We start from the raw sequence: 15129 nt of genomic DNA, 5'->3' as shown, positions 1-15129 counted from the left end.
CATTAGTACCAGGCTTGTGATGGAGAGGAAACACTAGCATTGTTTTGTATCAGTGGTGTCAGACAGTGACAAGTCGCTGCCAGGAACCAGCTCTCCTGAATCAGGCAAAACAAGTCAGGCTGTGACAATATGCTGAGCGCACAAATCCACATATGATACTGGGTCCATGATACATTGCTGCAATTATACAGTTAAGTAGCTTAAAATGACAGCAAATTAGTTTTGTGATGGAACATGTTCAGCCTAGGTGTTTCTATCCAACAGAAGAAATAGTTAAAGTGAGGTTCTTGTTTTTCTTGATTTCATCTTTTTCATCTTACATCTTACAGTGCTTTTCATCTTACAGCGCTTTTCATCTTGAAAGGTGATGCTCAGAGATGGTCCCGTTCCTTTTTAGCACGCTCGCCTTCCTCTGAGCGAGAAATCTGTTGTTTTTCCTTGGATTTTCTGTTGATGAAGTTTGAGTTTCTCTTTTCTTTGTCTGTTCAGCCATGGTGGATATCACTGCTCATGCTAACTACCCAGTTCTTCTGTTTATTACAAACAAACCGCTGTTGCTTCTTCTTGAACGTACAACGCATCACTTTCTGTGTGGCAGAGGATTTTTCCCAGGAAAGTCCTACCTGGAACCAGATGTTTAGAACAGCCAATGTCATAGCTTGCATGAACTGGGTTTAGGTTGAACCACTATTGTATGGTATCAACTGGTGATTTATTTATATGAAAAAGTTGCGGATTATTACTTTAATGTCATGCTATTTTGGCCTGAAACTGTAATATTGAATGAACAATGAACTGTCAGTTTTGTTATCCAGCTGTAGCCGATCATATCAGATCATGGCTATATCTAACAATACAATACATTTTTCAGCTCCACAATGCATGTTGGGTGCGCTTTCTTGTATTGCAATATATTTTATGGCAATATATTACAAGCCCAGTGACAGGAGACAAAGTCAAGAATTGCAGTACGTCTCTTTAGAAAGCCAAGAGACTCCAAGTGATAATATAGTGATTGCGGTGATGCAATAATAAGCTAAACTGATGTAGCATTGTCAAGTAGAGATGAACGCTGCCTTGGGTCTCATAATAGGTGATGAATTCCAGAACAGATCTCCCGCCCCGCCGCCACAGAGGCGATGTGCCCTCGTTTTTCACTCCGGTGGTAAACAACGGCGAGGCAAGTCAGTTTGCCTGTGAGTAATTGGCTTTTATTATGTTGCCCCCCTTCTCAAGCAAAACCCATTAGCCACGTCTTTATAAAATCCGAGGTTTAACTAATCAATAACTGCCGCGCGGAGCAGCGCAGTACCACGGGTTTGGCGCATTGAAACTTGGTTCCCTTGTTTGCGGTGGGGAGGGATTGAGTGCACGCTTCATCAAAGAGTCATCAGTTAAAAGGATAGGACAGCTCTCTCTCGGCGCGGTGGATTCAGATTCTGCTCCAGCCCTCGCTCTGCCTCCCTCCCTCCCCTCCGCGTCTCCCTCCACTTGCTATATGGACGGCTTTGATTTTGCTTAAGGATAAGAATCTGAAAGGTCATTCAGCAGTTCGTCTCTTCATCCTTCTTTTCCCCCTTCTATCTTGCTCTTCTTGGCATGGCTCCCTTCTCATGGATTCCTTTTTTTTCTGAGGCTCTCCCTCTCTGTTTCTCTTTCCGCTGCTCCGCTCTCTCTCTCTCTCTCTCTCTCTCTCTCTCTCTCTCTCTCTCTCGCCCTTCTCCTCCCTTCCTCTCGGTTTCTGTTTTTTTCTCTTTGGACCTACACATCAGTCTGAATTCAGCTAGAGAATCTGTTATTTCCTTTCTAAAGGATCCCACCTCCTTGCCTCCTTTCATCTCTTCTCAGCCGTTTCTCCTTCATTTCCTTCCAGACCAGCCAGTCTTGTCTTTTTCCTCTCACTTCTCAGACATGACTCAGTTTTAATCATTCATTTTGGTTGCTCTGTGATCGTCCCTCCCCATCTTTAGTTTCCTCCGGCTTCACTCCCTTCCTCTCTCTGATTTGAGTCCTTCCTCTGCAATTTGATCAGCACTATAATTTGTGGGTCTGCGAAGTGATTTTCCTCAGGTAGACGTCCATACTCAGCTAGCAGTGAATCTTGGCAGAACCGTGCAGCGTTCCCTGAGCCTGGGGTTCTCCAGCTTTAGACACGGCCCCTGTGCACTGCAGTGGACAGTGTGTTTTTTTCTGGGGTCAGGGCCCGGCTGCGTCAGCCATTCTCACCGCTCCGTCTCCCCAGGCGCCTGCTGCCTCTCTTCCCACCTCTCTTCCATCACACCTCCAGGCTGCAGGAACACTCAAACGCGCCTCGCCCGGGGCAGGAATGAAAGGTTGAAATGCCTCCCTACATTTAATACCTTTCTATACCTATTTCTTACATCCCTTTGAGGCAGACCTCCACTGAAGCCGGTTACCTACGGTCTTACTGGGGTTTGTACTTTCCCTTTGAACAATAAAGGAGACCATTGCTCATTTTTATTTGAACTCCAAATGAGGTCCTCTACCTTGTTTAATGTTGCTTAACTGTCTATCCAAGAACAAAGTACACCGAGTCTAATTCCTCTAATCCTCTCAAGGTGATTATAATTCTCTGAAGAAAGGCTTCTTTATTGTCTAACACAGGAAGATAAAAGGAGATAGTACAAAAACTGCAAAGCAACACCTCACACTCACACATTTTATCATCAGTGGATTTGACATTTACCACTCCACAAAATATGAATTTACACCATGATAAATTTGCATGACATTTCATCATTAGACTCTGGAAATAAGGGTCAAAGAAGACAGGTAAAATGTACACTACAACAGAAAGGTTTTGTTGAAATTGTCACTGACGGTATAGCTGATTCAATTATTAAAATGTACAGTACAGTGAATTGACGTAATATGACTAAAAGGAATTCAATTTCAGCATAAGTGCCGTGTTGTAATGAATGCATTTGCATATGAACAGCTGTGTTTTGTTTAGAGAAGATGGCTTGGCAGAGTCTCTCCCCGTCTGGTCCAATTACCCACAATACAATTTACACCTAACATTGCGGGTGACGGCATCAGAGATTCTGTTATAACCTCATAAATGATATTCATTATGGAGCTTGTTCTCACTCATCACGCTACAAATTATCCTCTCTTATGCCATTGCTTGTCAGATGTAACAGTGTTGCCGCAGTGGGCTGGCGCCTAAAAAAACCCAAGAAAATTAAAGTTCTGCATAGCCTCGCCTTAATATGCAGTAGCAATGGAGGATGGTAATGCTCTAAAATATCAGATGAAAATATAAGACAAAGATAAATGATTTCTCTTGTAGGCAGATCCACTGATTTCGTTCTGGGGGGCTTAAGGCTGCACTGTAAGCAAAGATGCATAATTAACCACAGCATGCTCGGTACTAAACACAGTGTAATCTGGATCAAACCCACCCTGTGCCAACTAGAGCAGATTGGCAGGAAAAGGGGGAGCGGCCTGGGTTGTTCTTTTGCTATACGGCCAACTGCGCATTTGCTGTATTTCATGTTCTTTCTAGACGTCTTTTTAGAGCAAAATCAATTGGCCAGAGCGGCGGAGTTGGTTATGGACGGGCTTTAACTGTATCATGGGGGAGATAGAGTCCAACAGCGGCTTGCAGTTGTTGTTGCGGCGGTCGCTGTTTTTACGGGCTCACAGACGTACTGCATTAATCTCCCTATCTCTTTTATCTCTGCCCACAGGCAAACAGACGTGCCCTCCAGAGAAATTTGACTGCGGGGGCTCCACCAACAAGTGTGTCTCGTTGTCATGGAGATGCGACGGGGAGAAGGACTGCGAGAACGGGGCGGACGAGGAGGACTGCGCCTCCGGTGAGTTTGGAGTCGGGAGACAGCTGTCAGCCCCGCGCCCTGATGGAGACGCCCTCACACAGCGGCTTTATTTGGAAACCCGGTGACACAGGAGCCATTCTACCTGCTGCACTTTACTGTACTTCCATTTTAATTCTAGTGGCGGCCAGCGACAGATGTACAAGAACATCAGAACTGAACGAGTCTCGCAGTCGGTTGAATAAGGACATTCGTGAGAACTCAGATGCCTCCTTTTTTTTTTTTACATTTTATGCGGTTTCATCTTGGCTGATCTCACTTCTTTTCAAGAGGCTTAAGACATTAAAGTGCAGTAGGAGGCACGCTATCTAATTAACGAGATTTGAATTAAGATTTGATTTAAGACAGTTGCGCTAGCGGAAAAAAAACAACAACTTTGCTGTGGAATGATTTTTGGTGTTGAATATCAAATGCAAAAATCAGTTTCGGCGTAAAACAAACATGGGCTGCCTTTGTTGGTGTCTGTCGATACTTCTGCACCCCGAGTCTTTAGCCTATCTGCCGCAGCTTCAGGTCCATCAAAGATGACATCACCTCCTGAGCAGCCAATCAGACGACTCAGTCATGTGTATGTGCCCCCCCCCCTACAATGACTACCCCTGCCCTACTTCTGAGGCGGCGTGAAGAATCGGCTTCTTCTTCTTCTTCTCTCTCTCTCTCCCTTGCTCCTCCATGTCGGGAGAAATTGATTGAGGCAACAGAGCCGGAGGGGGTGTGATGTTTGGACTTTGAAGATTGTGCGGAGTGGCACGTGGCAGAATCTACACAGAGCCAGAGAAAAAAACATCTCCTTATTATCCTCATACATGTAGATAATGCTGTTAGTTTCCTCACGCATCTGCTCCCCTTCAGCTGTTTATTTGTGTGCGGGTGTAAAGATCGAGGTCTTGATGACATCTGATCAATTCGTGTTTATTTAATCAGAAAACACACAATTTTGCGGGGTCTTTTTTAGAGGGGAAGTGAAATCTAATTGGCATAAAATGAAAACATGAATCTGAGAAAGACGACTGGCTCGTTGAAGAGATCCTCGCCCTCTCCTGCATGCAAATCTGGGAAGAAAACATATCTGAAAACAGAGTGAAATGTTTGAAGCACTTGCGATGCTAATCGCTTATCTTGCCAGAGACGTCACTTGCAAGATACCTGAATCGAGTGCATTTCGCGCTTGTAATTTATTTTGCCATTCTGCTATTTTTTTATTCACTTTGCTATCTGCCACATCAGCCTGCAAGTACTCTCTTTCAGTGACTTCCAGTGTCAAAGTGGCCGCACACACTCACACCAGAGCAAGTGGAAGTGATTCCATCGACTTTAGATCTAATACCCTCTTAGCTTGGAGGGCTTTTCACCGCGCTGTCCATTGAGACCCGGTCTAGCCTGTGCTAATCCTTTTTTCATTCTAATGTCTGTATTGATGCGGCAGTCTAAGCCTCTCAGCGGTGACATGGGGGCAGGCAACCGGCTGCCAGCCACCCAGACAGAGGCCGAGCCCCCCCCGAGGTACACGCCACTCAGCCTGACCAGCAGGCTGAAGCTGACCCCAACACTACTGCGGCACAGCACTAGGTAACACTGTTAATTAGGCCTACTTAGTGCTGCTCAGGCCAGCTTATCTGAGCACTGACTGGGCCCAGCGCTGGCCTGAAAGATTATGTCTTTGGGATTCTTCCTGGAAAGAAATTTAATCAAGGACAAGAAGCTTTTAAATATAAGCTTACTATAGGTTAACCTGAAGGCATCCTGTATTGACTGGGGATCGTTCGGTGTTGTGTTTGTGGTCAAAAGAGTTGTAAATGGAAAAATGGAGAGAATGCAATCTTAAAATAACCCAGGCTGCACAGTTCACAGTATTTCAGCTGGGCAAGGATGATAATTGATTTCCTGCCGCCTTGTGTGTCAAAAACACCGCGTGTTATATTACTCTAATTACTGGCGGCCGAAGGCTTCAGATCTTTAATTCACAGAAATGTGATGCGGCGAGGGAGGAGTGGTGGAAATTACCCATCGGTCTGGGCAAGTCTCAGTGCATCTGTTGCGTTTGCCGGCTGGAGGCAGCGGGGGGATTCACTTCAAAGCAGTACTAACCTTGCTGTATGTTTGCATTTAGAGGGAGAAGATGAATGAACGGTGGTAAGAATACAATAGACGCCCCTTGAAATGCCTCTGCTCCGCACGGACACTCAGTCAGCTTGTTAGATGGGCAAACTGCTTGTGCGTGGTATAAAGAAAGACATGCTGATGCAGGATCAGTCTTAACAGATTAAGAATAAAACACTTTTTTGAACAACCTATATTTTGCAAATGCATTACCCTCACACCAGCATAGGCACTGCAGATATTTACTCACTAACAATGTAGGGGAGACACAAGGGAGAACGATCCGGTGGGATTCGAACCTAATTTGCATGTTAAATCACGTATATAGAGCCGAATGGACGCCATTGGCCATCAGATGTTGATGGAACTCTCCCTCTGTAAACAATTGCTACCACAGCGCACTTTCTGTCATGTCCAGTAAAACCTTCATTGCAGCATCAACATTTGATGAGATCAAAGTCACAATGGCTGACATGAGTTTTTTCCCCCATTAACGTTGATACTTTACCATCTTTTCTGTGTGTAGCTGGTCATTCATCGCTGAACGCAAGAGAACAATTGTTTTTGAGACCAGACCTGAGCGAAACAGTATATGCTAATAACTGCTAGTGTTTGTTTTAATCTACTTGGAGTACCAGATGGGTGGGGTTTACCACATCAGCGCAATTCAGATGGTGTTAGGGGAGTTGTCAATCAAAGAAAATAAATTGACTTTCAAATACTTTCCTCTAATTGATTAACTTTCTGGCACTCATTGTACTATGTGGAAAGCCCCATTCATTCTGTACTCTAGGTTAAAAAAAACTCTGCGCTTGTCTTCCCTGCAACACTCATCGCTCATTGTCTCTGTGACACTCAGCACTCATCACTCACCACTCATCTCTGCTAAATACGAGCCCGCTTTTGTTTTGTTTCTGGTTGATGCTTTTTTGAGCACGCTCTGAAAGTCCACGGGGGGGGGGGGGGGGGGGCTCGAACTTAATCCTGCTTACAATTCGGACTCGCTGTATTTACCCCCAGAGACGACTCCTGCTGGAGAGGCTGCGCTCCCAACACTGACTCAGTTGGAACGCATCCAGTTAAGCCCAGTGTGCTCTCCTATTAGTAGAAATTAGCAGAGTGCATTACCCACCGCAGACTTGAAAAAGTAAATCTTGTAGAGGCATCCTGCTAATTGAGTCATCCACATGTTGAATTATGTATTAAGTAGAATCTAGCCCTCACCAGAGAAAGCTCCTCCTGATTAACATTACATTGAGCAGCAGAGGCTCCAAAAGAAAAGTTGAGCTGTGTGTGTGTGTGTGTGTGTGTACTCAACTCCCAGTGATGTGGAGCGTAATGTGCACTTACTCACCGGGCATCTCTCTGGAGCGCGGCAGTCTGCTGGGATCTGCTGCAAGGCTGAGGAGAGGCTCTGGAATGGTGTGTTTTTGTGTGTGTGTGTGTGTGTGTGTGTGTGTCTGCACTGCACGGCAGAAGAATCAGAGGCTTCTCGTAATCATCAGTTGCCCTCTTGACGACACTCAAGTATTTCTGTGTGTGTATGTGTGTGTTGGTTATATTCTGCTTGTTTCCTTAATTCATCTTTAAAGCCATTTGTATGGTGTCCGGTGTACAGTGACTCTGTTTTCCCGCACAGCTGTGAAAGCACTGCTGTCCCTGTAGTGAAACTGAACTGGCAGATACTGTGCATCCCCCAATGATGAAGCTCTCAGACAGGACCGTTTCACACGACTCAAGTACTCCCACAGACGCAATTTCCTTCCCAATTTCATTCCGCTAATCAAAATATTGGGATTTCTGGGGCTGCTATCTAGACTGGGTTTCCATTTAGCTAAATATTTTGCCTCACTCGTGATTCAGCATGCACTGCGCGTCTCCTTTGCCCTTCCCCGCCGGCCCTCCGCTGGTAGCTTGCCTTCTCAGTCAATAATGATATCAGAGGTAAGGTAAAAAAAAACTCCCTCCCCCCTGTCTCCCGCCTTGTCCTCTATTATCTGCTCTCCATTGATACTGCGGAGGACAGTGTGTCTCTTCTCCATCACGGCTCTGTTGACTCTGTAAATGTGTGTGGCAGCACAGGAAAGGTCAGCCATTCAGCTGTTTCCCTGGTGAGGCGCGGTGACCTGTCTGAACTGTCAGTCAGTGCGAGTGTGTGTGTCTGTGCGTGTTTCTCTGTCTGTCTTGTGTGCATACATGTGTCTGTCCGTATGTTTGTGTGTGTGTGTGTGTGTGTGTGTGTGTGTGTGTGTGTGTGTGTCCCAGTGACCTTCCTGCAGTGGAGCAAGGCTGCGGCTGCAGTGAACCCCTGAGTCCATATCTATGAATATCTATGAGCCAGCCAAGCAGTCGTTTAGCTACACAGACACTGATTGATATGCACAGAGGTATTGGGGGGTGTGGCAATAAAAAAACTCAGGAAATGACTCCCCTCAGACACATCCTCACACACACTCTGGATCTCTTTCTTTTTTTTAATCTCCTTTTTCCTCTTTTTTATCCACTCTTAATCCTTCTTTCTCTCCCTCCATACTCACAATTTTGTCGCTTTCGCACTTTATTCTGTCTCTCCGTTGTGCATTCTGACTCACCACACACACACACACACACACACACACACATACATACACACACACATCAGCTGTAAGATTAATGTGACTGGAGTGACCAGTCATGCCTCTCCTCTACCTCTGAGCCAGTGGTTGCCGCCGGCAACCATCTCCTCTCATCAAAGCAGCCAGAGAGAGAGAGAACTGGGTCGCACCGCCAGCTTCTGGTTGGCTGACTGGCCATTATTTCAAAATACCTTTGACTGCTCTATGTAAAAGCTGATACAGTGGTAGTCATGGCAGAGGTCTTCCCACCCAAGGAATCTAGAAAGAAGGAAGAGACAATATATCACTGTGCTGTGTGAGCGTATATGCTGGCCAAATGCAAAAGGTCTCAGTTCATTCAGCATAGAGGTGAAGGAGATGAGTTTTTGTTCATTTAGAAAATGGCTCACTAACTAGTGCTTCCTGTATTTTCTAAGGCTGTGTTGTTAAATGTCTGTGTTGTTATTTTTAGCTTATAGTCAGCAGGCAAAAGCTTGGTTTTCCTTAAATAATAGCAAGAATAAAGATAGCCTCTATGTCTAAATAGTGTACTACAAAAATAAATGAGCCCTTGTTAGTGATAAAAAGTAGCAATAAACTGGATACACTAATAACAGATTGATAAACATGATCAACAAGCATGGCCAATTTCAAAATGCACCACAAAATCTTCCATGTGATTGCATCAGATGATGTTATTTGCTAATTTGCATATAAGTGACATGAGCTGACTGACTTGAGGCCTTGAATATTCCCCTAGGTAATCAAACTCAAGACATTTTAAGACCTTTTCAGATCTGCAAGCACCCTGTATTTGTTGCCAAGTGTTCAGGGATGCAGCAACATTTTCCCCGTGGGCTGAAAAAGTAGCTGTTTGTCTTTTGAGAAATAATGTTGTGGTGAGAAAAGTCGCTAAATCTAGTGACAAATTCACCAAGTTGGCTTCAGTGGCTGTTTTTAGCCAGGCGACCAGCACAGTCAGAACTCTGTCAGAACTGTTTCTTCTGCGTAGCTAATGACCGAGTTGTTTTACTTATGTTCTCCCTCTACTGGCCGGATGGCAGCATTGCGCCGAAAGTCAGCTGATGCAAAGTGACGTTTCGTTCCAGTTTGTTTTTCAGCTCCTCGTTTTTTCACTTCGGTTCTAAAGGAGAAAGCTCTTGCGGCTGACAAACATTTCACTTTGACGAGAAAACCTTTGACTTGAAGACTCTAGAAACATGTAAAAATCATCTGAAATCATCATCTTAAAAACTGACGGACATGCACGACATCATCGCCAGACGGTCTTTGGGCTCAAAGTCAAATCTCGCTCAGACGCCTTCATTCATTTACTCAGTCCCCCCATCGGAAAACAAAGTCTCTCTCCAGTGTAACCAGGCCGCTCATGTACATTACTAATGGTCTTCCCCTTGTGTAATAATGTGCATGTCTATTGAATCTCCTTAATAATTTAGTGGCAGATTAGTATGGAGTGAGGGTAGAGGCATAGTGGGGCATGTAGTTATAAAACACATCGGATTCAGATGGAACTTGGTTAATATTAATGAAGATAAAGCCTTTCACTGAATGTACAACACTTGTTTTTGTTTCAGCTGCTTTTCCTGTGCTGGTGGAGAAGTACATGTGGTTCTGTGCTCCCAGAGAAATGAATTAAACACTTATGTGCGCAGTGGGAAAAAAACACAGGTCGAATTTAACATGGAGTTTAATTAGGACGATCTATCTCATGTGGAACCAGTTTAAAGTTAAAGTGAAGTTTATTTTCCTATGATTTTCTATTTTACCGTGCTACTTTATTTCCCTCTTTTCTGTGTGCTTTTGATATGGAAGCTTTTAACAGCCCACTGAGGACAAGCACTCAGCCTATAATGGTTCAGTTCAAACAGTTCAAAACAGCTCACTCTGTATCATTTTTAATACACATCCCTGTTTTGATCTCACATATAAGTAAAAACCTCACATTTTGTCCATCCAGATTTTTTCCCTTTTGCTATTGCCAACTGAATAAAACGTTGCATGACTCCAGGACCAAAACACACCACTGAAGCTGCATTACAAAACGTCAAAAACGGATGTGCAAAATGGGGAAAAAACAAAACCGCACGTTTTTGGCAGTTCCTGAAAAGCTGATATTTGAGAGATGAAAATATGTTACTCCTTTTTAAAATGGGTTCCATATAAAATGTTTAAAACGGCAACTGTTTCCCGTAGCTGGCCATATAAAGCCAAGGGCAACGGTGTCAAAGCTGAACTCCCTGTGGTTCGTATAAATATCAAATGCTGCTTCTCCCAGTGCGGGCCTCTCTGCAGCGAGGCTCACACTGGGAACCCTAACCCTCCTCACAGCCTGGGTGCTATTGGCCAGGCTGAGAAAGGTAGGGAGAGAGCGAGAGATGAGAGAAAGAGAGATGAGACAGAGAGAGAGAGAGAGAGCAGGATTTGTTTATGATGAACTGTATAGTGGTCAAAGTGCTTGTACTAGCATATGGATATATCCAATCTTACTTTGTTGCTCACAGACAGGAGAAAACAAACAAGCCAGAGAGAGAGAGAGAGAGAGAGAGAGAGAGAGTTTTGAGAGAGGGAGAGATACCTTGACAGAAAGAAGAGAGGGGCAGGTGGACCGCTGAGAGAGGTCTATTATCTGCCTCTCCACAGGAGAGGAACCCTCTCACCATCTTCTTGTGATAACCAACATCACCCCCCTCCCTCCTCCTCCTCCTCTTCTCCAGCCCTCTTTTTTCTCCCCTCGCTGGCTGTGATACCAATATCACCTCTCGGCATAGCTGCAACTATATCACTGCTGCTTTAAACTCACTCTCTCTCTCTCTCTCTCTTTGACGCTTATTTATTTTCGACGTGAGTCACCTGAATGCAATTTCTCCCCGCCCGTCTCTCTCTTCCTCTCCTCTGCCTACAGCTGTAGCCATTGTCGAAGCCCCATGTTTTATTTCAGGCACCGCAGGCAAAAAGTAAATGAACCTCCTCCGCTCTGAGGGGAACTCTTTGTGAAATGTAAATTTTGTTTTATTTTGAGCAGTCAGAATCTGGTCAGGTAGCTGCTCATCCAAGTAATGACTTAAAACACACCTATTCAGCTCTACTTTTCAGCATTAGGGAGCGAATAGGCAGCAGTAGATGCAAGATAAATGCAAGATGGTGAACTTCAATGGCTGCCTCTGTCTCCTCACCACCCCCCTCCCTGCTTTGTTTTTGGCAAAACACAAGACACAGGACCTCATTTGCTTTGGAGGCTTCTTTCTGGATTAGTCTAATTATTTCGGAGTGCCCGGGACTTAAGCTTGGAATGAGTAAAACTCCAAATTCCTTCATCATTATTATGTACTGGAAGAAAGATTGCTCTGTTTCTGGGTCACTCGACTTACTCTGCTTGGGTTTTCTTCTGTCTTTTCTCGCCCTCCAGATGCCAAGGCCTGCCCGAGCGGCGAGTTCATGTGCGGCAACCGCAAGTGCCTGGCCGCCGTGTACGTGTGCGACGGCGACGACGACTGCGGCGACGGCAGCGACGAGCTCAAGTGCTCGAACCCGCTGACCTGCGGGCCCGACCACCTGCGCTGCAACACGTCCGAGTGCGTGCCGCTCATGTGGAGCTGCGACGGAGACCCCGACTGCTCCGACGGCTCGGACGAGGGGCCCGAGCGCTGCGGCGGCGACGGCGTCCCGTACCCGCCGAGCCGCCGGGCCAACTGCACCGCCGGGGAGTTCCGCTGCGCCAACGGGGAGTGCGTGCGGCTGGCCTGGAAGTGCGACGGGGACCCCGACTGCAAGGACAAGTCCGACGAGTCCGACTGCCGTGAGTCTCTCTACCTGGATGAATGATCTCTCTCTCTCTCTCTCTCTCTCTCTCTCTCTCTCTCTCTCTCTCAATTTTCAATTTCAATTTTTTACTTTATTGGCATCACAAGTAGCTACATTCCTGTGTTGCCAAAGCCAGTGGATGAAATGGATAGTCAATAAAAGACATTAAATAGATTTCACAGAAAACAAAACAAAGAAATAGAACATACAAAACAAAAAGAGTAAAACATCTAAAGTGAGCATACGATTGTCAAGAAGTTGATGAAGTACCCAGTAAGTCATCTGTCCTACAGATAGTATATACATACAAACCCATATTACATACTATTTGAACATATACATTATATAATATTAAACCACATAGAAATGTGTAATAATTTAAAGTTAGATATTGTTCCAAGTATTATGGCAGGAGTAGACAAATTCTCTCTCTCTCTCTTTCTCTCTCTTTCTCTCTCTCTTTCTCTCTCTCTCTCTCTCTCTCTCTCTCTCTCTCTTTCTCTCGCTCTCTCTCTCTCTCTCTGCATCTCCTTGTCTCACTCTTCTTATGCCTTTCTGTGTATCTCTTTTTCACTCTTCTTGTTTTGCAAGAACCTATCCATGTTCTTGTTTGCAGTGGGCAATTTGTTAAAATTGTACTTGTTGCTTTCCATCTCATTTAAATCTAAAAGATGATGTTATCTTAGATATTTGTGGTAGATATTTCTGACAGAGCGGATTGAGTGAATAATTTATACACAATGGAAGGACACCATACACCTAAATCCCCCTGTTCCCCCTGCTAGTGCAAGCACTTAAGCTGCAGCCCATCCATACGCCTGCTGTCAGCCTCTCATGCATTACACCTGTATCAATATTTTAACCAGCGGCGAATGCACTTTTCACACTTGTCATACCTATCTCCTCCAAAGGCAGCTTCAGACCAGTGTAATCAAATTGCGGCTTGCAAACATATTTAGAAGAACATTATCTGTGTGTACATTCTGACAAGGTGTTATATGTGTTTGCTTGGGGATTGGAGAGTGGGAAAAAAAAAATCACAACAAACAATATTTCCTTCCTCTTCTGAGGCGTTACTTTGTCACTTAGCACATTTCCACTCTGCTGGGTGTCGGGGCAGTTTGCTTTCTGAATGTGTCTGGTAAAGAATGTGTTTCAGCTGATAAACACTGTGTGAAGATGGGGGCTTGTGATAAAGCAGGTTTTCCTATTAGCTGGTAGCAGAGAGGGGAGCCCTCAGGCCCTTGTCCCACTAAGCCAGAGTGTGAAGCCCAGATAGTCCCGCTATTCATTATCAAGATGTACGGCTCGCACATCAAACCCACCGCTCTGCCTCTGTGGTGTCATAGGCAGCGCTTAGCAGAGATTGATGTTTTGTTAGCCAACTGGATACCTGCATTAAAAGAGAGGCCTGGAGTCGGTTAGAGGCGCAAGCTAACAATTGTCCAGTGGTTGCTAGGCAACCCATTAGTGTCCTTTAGAGCCCTGTTTAAAAGCCCTTGAAAAACAGCCTTGATGCGTGGAGAAAGCCTTGGAAGGGAAGGAAGCAGCGTTTTTTTTCCTTCACTGTGAGACCTCACATTTTGTCTGATAAAAGCGGCTCTGTGAGCCAGACTCTTTCTGACCCAAGCTATTCACCTCATGTTCCTTGGCAGCAACAGCATCGGCTGATTGCTTCTGATTATGTAAGCGCTTCGGTTGTAGTTGCAGTTGTTGTCAGATAGTGGTGAGAAAAAGACTGCGTAGCTTTGAGCTGAGCAAATATCCACTGTCGCCTGTGGAAGCAAGATCTTTTTTCAATATTTTTTTTTTTGGCATTTTGCTTTATTAGACAGCCACAGTAGAGAGAGACAGGAAAGACAGGGCAGAGAGAGGGGCTGACATGACACGGATTTGAACCCGTGCCACTGCAACAAGGACATAGCCTTAATGGTACGTGCACTACCGGTTGAGCCACCGGTTCCTTCTGGTGCCGTAACAACACAGTTTTACCACTGTGGAGATACTGGTAGGAATCAGTGGCCTTTTTTAAGGAGAGGGGGCAGGTCACTCACCTTTGGTATTTATGTTCTTTATTTAGATGGTGCAGCAGGAGAGTAGTGAGGCAGACAGAGGAGAGGAGACACAGGAGAGAAAGCTCTGATGAGATTTGTCCCAAGGCCACATGTTTCCAGAGGCCAGGGACTTTGTTTCTGGTGGCACTGTCTGCTCCAAATAGTTTGGATTTGTCCCCAGCAGTTATTTCTGTCTGTCTTGTCATGCCATCTACCCAGACACTAATCCTTGATGTGGTGTAGTTACACTATCTGACCATTGCATTGTAGACATTGTATGCTCCCATGTGTCCAACCCTTGTATTTATTCACTACATTCACACACGCTCATGCCCATGTGGGTGTCATGCCCGGTTGCTTTGCAGCAAAAATGAAAACATCAGTTTTCTACCAACTTGTCAGCTGAAAACACACAATGGGCATGGCTGTGGTTCATTAAGACCTTATCACCTCCGCTCTGAGAGTATATGAGAGAGTGTGTGTCTCTGCATGGAGCACTAGGTTATTGGCGTAATCAGATCTGTAGATTGATCTTGCAGATGCCGCGCAACGCTCTGTAGAGAAGATAATGACTGTGGCTGTGTGTGTGTGTGCGTGTGTGTGTCCGAGGCGTTGTGCTCCGGCAGCCCCGTCTCCATTACACTCCCTCTGTCCTGCTCATCTTCTGATAACACTAAATCATATCCCCCTCAGCCATAT

General features: G+C 45.2%; 1 protein-coding gene across 1 annotated transcript in view; it reads left to right on the top strand.

The window, feature by feature from the left end:
- Positions 1–15129, top strand: part of LOC139926073 (low-density lipoprotein receptor-related protein 8-like) — a 64105-nt gene that overhangs the window by 27705 nt on the left and 21271 nt on the right. Inside the window, exons 4-5 of the mRNA XM_071917646.2 lie at positions 3714–3842; positions 11982–12371. Coding sequence (XP_071773747.1) covers positions 3714–3842; positions 11982–12371 — 519 coding nt within the window. The remainder of the gene's footprint in view (positions 1–3713; positions 3843–11981; positions 12372–15129) is intronic.

Source organism: Centroberyx gerrardi, chromosome 13 (genome assembly GCF_048128805.1).
Source record: "Centroberyx gerrardi isolate f3 chromosome 13, fCenGer3.hap1.cur.20231027, whole genome shotgun sequence".
NCBI classification, from domain to species: domain Eukaryota; kingdom Metazoa; phylum Chordata; class Actinopteri; order Beryciformes; family Berycidae; genus Centroberyx; species Centroberyx gerrardi.
The sequence above is the reverse complement of the archived record's forward strand: the minus strand, read 5'-3'. Positions and strand labels throughout refer to the sequence as shown.